Below are 2,592 nucleotides of genomic sequence, written 5' to 3' on the forward strand. Positions count from 1 at the left end.
TTGTGTATAAATCTTGGATGGAATTGCTGGGTCACATGTTAGTTTCATGTTTAAGTTTTTGAGGAACCACCAAACATCTTCCATGGTGACTGTACAGTTTTATGTTCCCATCAATAGTGTATGAGGGTTCCAGATTCCCTACATCCTCAACAATGTTATTTTCCATTAAAAAAATATAGTTTCTAAGCCTAAAGACAAAAATTGTCATGTGTTAGATTAAGTTATTTTATTCACTGATTTCTAAAGATGACCTTTTTTTTTTTTTTTTTTTTTTTTTTTTTGGTGTTTTTCAAGCATAGAATCAATTGTTAATAGATGAAATTTCTTTGGGAAGCTTTTGCTTTTTCCATACTGATGTTAGGATAAAATGGCAACCTTGGGCAGCCTTACTTGAGAAGAGCTTTCAGTGGATTCTGATTTGCATAAATTTTACTGGTTATATAGTTAAAAAAGCATTTGATCATGGAGGTATTTTGTAAGATTGTACCACTTGGTGGATTTTTTTTTTTCTAAACAAAAACAATCTCACCAAGATCCTTGACACCTTATTGGTGATTTTCTTTAATCATTAAAAAAAAATACTAAATTTGCTATAGTTTTCATTTCATTATAAAAGGACATTTTACAATGATAAGTCATTTCAATAATCTTTCTTCACATGATGCATTTATTTCGCAGGCACCGAAGACACTGGGATTGTTAAGGATGTTAAGCATCAAGTTTTACAGTCGCCAGGGACAAGAACAGGTAACGCAAATTGGCTTAACTATGGTGGGCTTCTCAAACATTTTTACCTGGAAGTACCTTTAAGGTCAAAGCTGAATGAATCTCGAATTTTTTGTATCTTCATCTGAGTGTATTCATGTACACTATGTGGCTATATGCATTAGTAAGAATTCGTAGAGCTGTTGCTGAATATTTGTATATTTTACTGTGTATCAACCTTATCTTAAAAGAAAAATAATTATAGAGGATATACCCAGCCTTCTTGGGGGTCTGGGAATATAGCTCAAGGAGTTCTCCTAGAAGCATTATATATATATCTTTGAATTTCGTATTTTATCTTTACAAATCTTGTGAATTTTGTATTGTTGTTAATAATACATCCTTCTTTGGCTTAATATTAAAAAAAATTCTTCCCCAAATCTGAGATTACTGATGCTCCAAGAAGAAATGTGCCTCTTGACCCTGGGTTTTAAGTACCATTGTTTTACTGTCTTGTTACTTAGCTGGAAAAGCATGGATCCATGGCAAGGATGTTAGACAGTTACATCCAGATGAATATCAGTGATACTCAGGAACTGCCTCTGCGAGGTGGTTACATTTGTTTCTCTGTTTGACTTTCACAAGAGTCTGGACCTACACTGGGGAATCAAATCATACTCTTGTCTTGTAGGGGAATCAAATCATATTCCCATCTTGGGGGAAAATCAAATAATCTAATCTTTTTCACTGCTTCAATTTCTTTCCCGGTAGAACCTACTGATATGAAAAGTCAGGCCTTCATATCTGCAGATTCTATATCCCTCAAATGCTGTAGTTTCAATCCACAGTTGGTTGAATCAGAGGATGTGGAACCTGCGGATATGGAGGGCTTGACTGTACTGTACTTTTTAATCATTATTTTAGAGAGTACTCCTTCTACTTATTAAAAAAAAAAAAGTTAACTATAAAACAGCCTTAGGCAGGTTCTTCAGGCATTGCAGGGGAAGGCATTCTTATCATGGGAGATTACAACTCCATGAGTATTACCATCCCTAAAGACCTTCCAGTGGGACAAGATGTGGAGGTAGAAGACAGTAATATTGATGATCCTGACCCTGGGTTGGCTTAGGCTCATGTGTGTATTTGTGTTTTAGTTTTTAACAAAAATGTTTAAAAAATTAAAAGCATAAAATAAAATGCAAAAGTTTATAGTACAAGAATGTGAAGAAAGAAAAATTTTTTTATACAGGAGTATGTAGAGCGTGTTTGTGTTTTAAGTTAATGTTATCACAGAAGTCAAAAAGGTAAAAAAATACAAAGTTTATAAAGTAAAAAAGTTACAGTAAGAGAAGGCTAATTTATTATTGAAGAAAGAAAGTTTATAAAATGAATGTAGTAGAGCCTAAGTTTACAGTGTTTCTAAAGTCTACAGTAGTGTGCAGTAATGTCCTGTCCTAGACCTTCCCCTTCACTCGCCACTCACTCACTCACCCACTCACCCACCCACCCACCCACCCAAAGCAACTTCTAGTTCTGCAAGCTCCATTCATGGTAAATGCCTTGTACAGGCATTTGTTACGTTTTATACCATTTACTGTACCTTTTCTGTTTTTAGATACAGAAATACCATTGTGCTCCAGTTGCCCAGAGTATTCAGTAGAGTAGCGTGCTGAGCAGGTTTGTGGCCTACGAGCAATAGGCTATACCACCCAGCCTAGGTGCGTAGTAGGCTATCCCATCTAGATTTGTGTAACTGCACTCTATGTATGATGTTTTCACAATGACGAAATCACCCAATGACGCATTTTGCAGAACATCTCCCTGTTGTTAAGTGATACATGACTGTACTATCATTTTAGAGCTGAAAGAGCTCATAGGGCTTATCTA

At 35.3% G+C, this 2,592-nt stretch overlaps 1 protein-coding gene across 2 annotated transcripts in view; it reads left to right on the forward strand.

Annotated features, from left to right (window-relative positions):
* Positions 1 to 2,592, forward strand: part of NBAS (neuroblastoma amplified sequence) — a 466,664-nt gene that overhangs the window by 91,063 nt on the left and 373,009 nt on the right. For both annotated transcript variants that reach the window (XR_001005077.1, XM_011971446.1), the window contains exon 11: positions 679 to 747. Coding sequence is in view for 1 of the 2 variants with exons in the window: in XM_011971446.1 (XP_011826836.1) it covers positions 679 to 747 (69 nt within the window). In the remaining variant the exon portion in view is untranslated. The remainder of the gene's footprint in view (positions 1 to 678; positions 748 to 2,592) is intronic.

The sequence above is a fragment of the Mandrillus leucophaeus genome, unplaced genomic scaffold, assembly GCF_000951045.1.
Source record: "Mandrillus leucophaeus isolate KB7577 unplaced genomic scaffold, Mleu.le_1.0 Scaffold122, whole genome shotgun sequence".
In the NCBI taxonomy this organism is placed as follows: Eukaryota; Metazoa; Chordata; class Mammalia; order Primates; family Cercopithecidae; genus Mandrillus; species Mandrillus leucophaeus.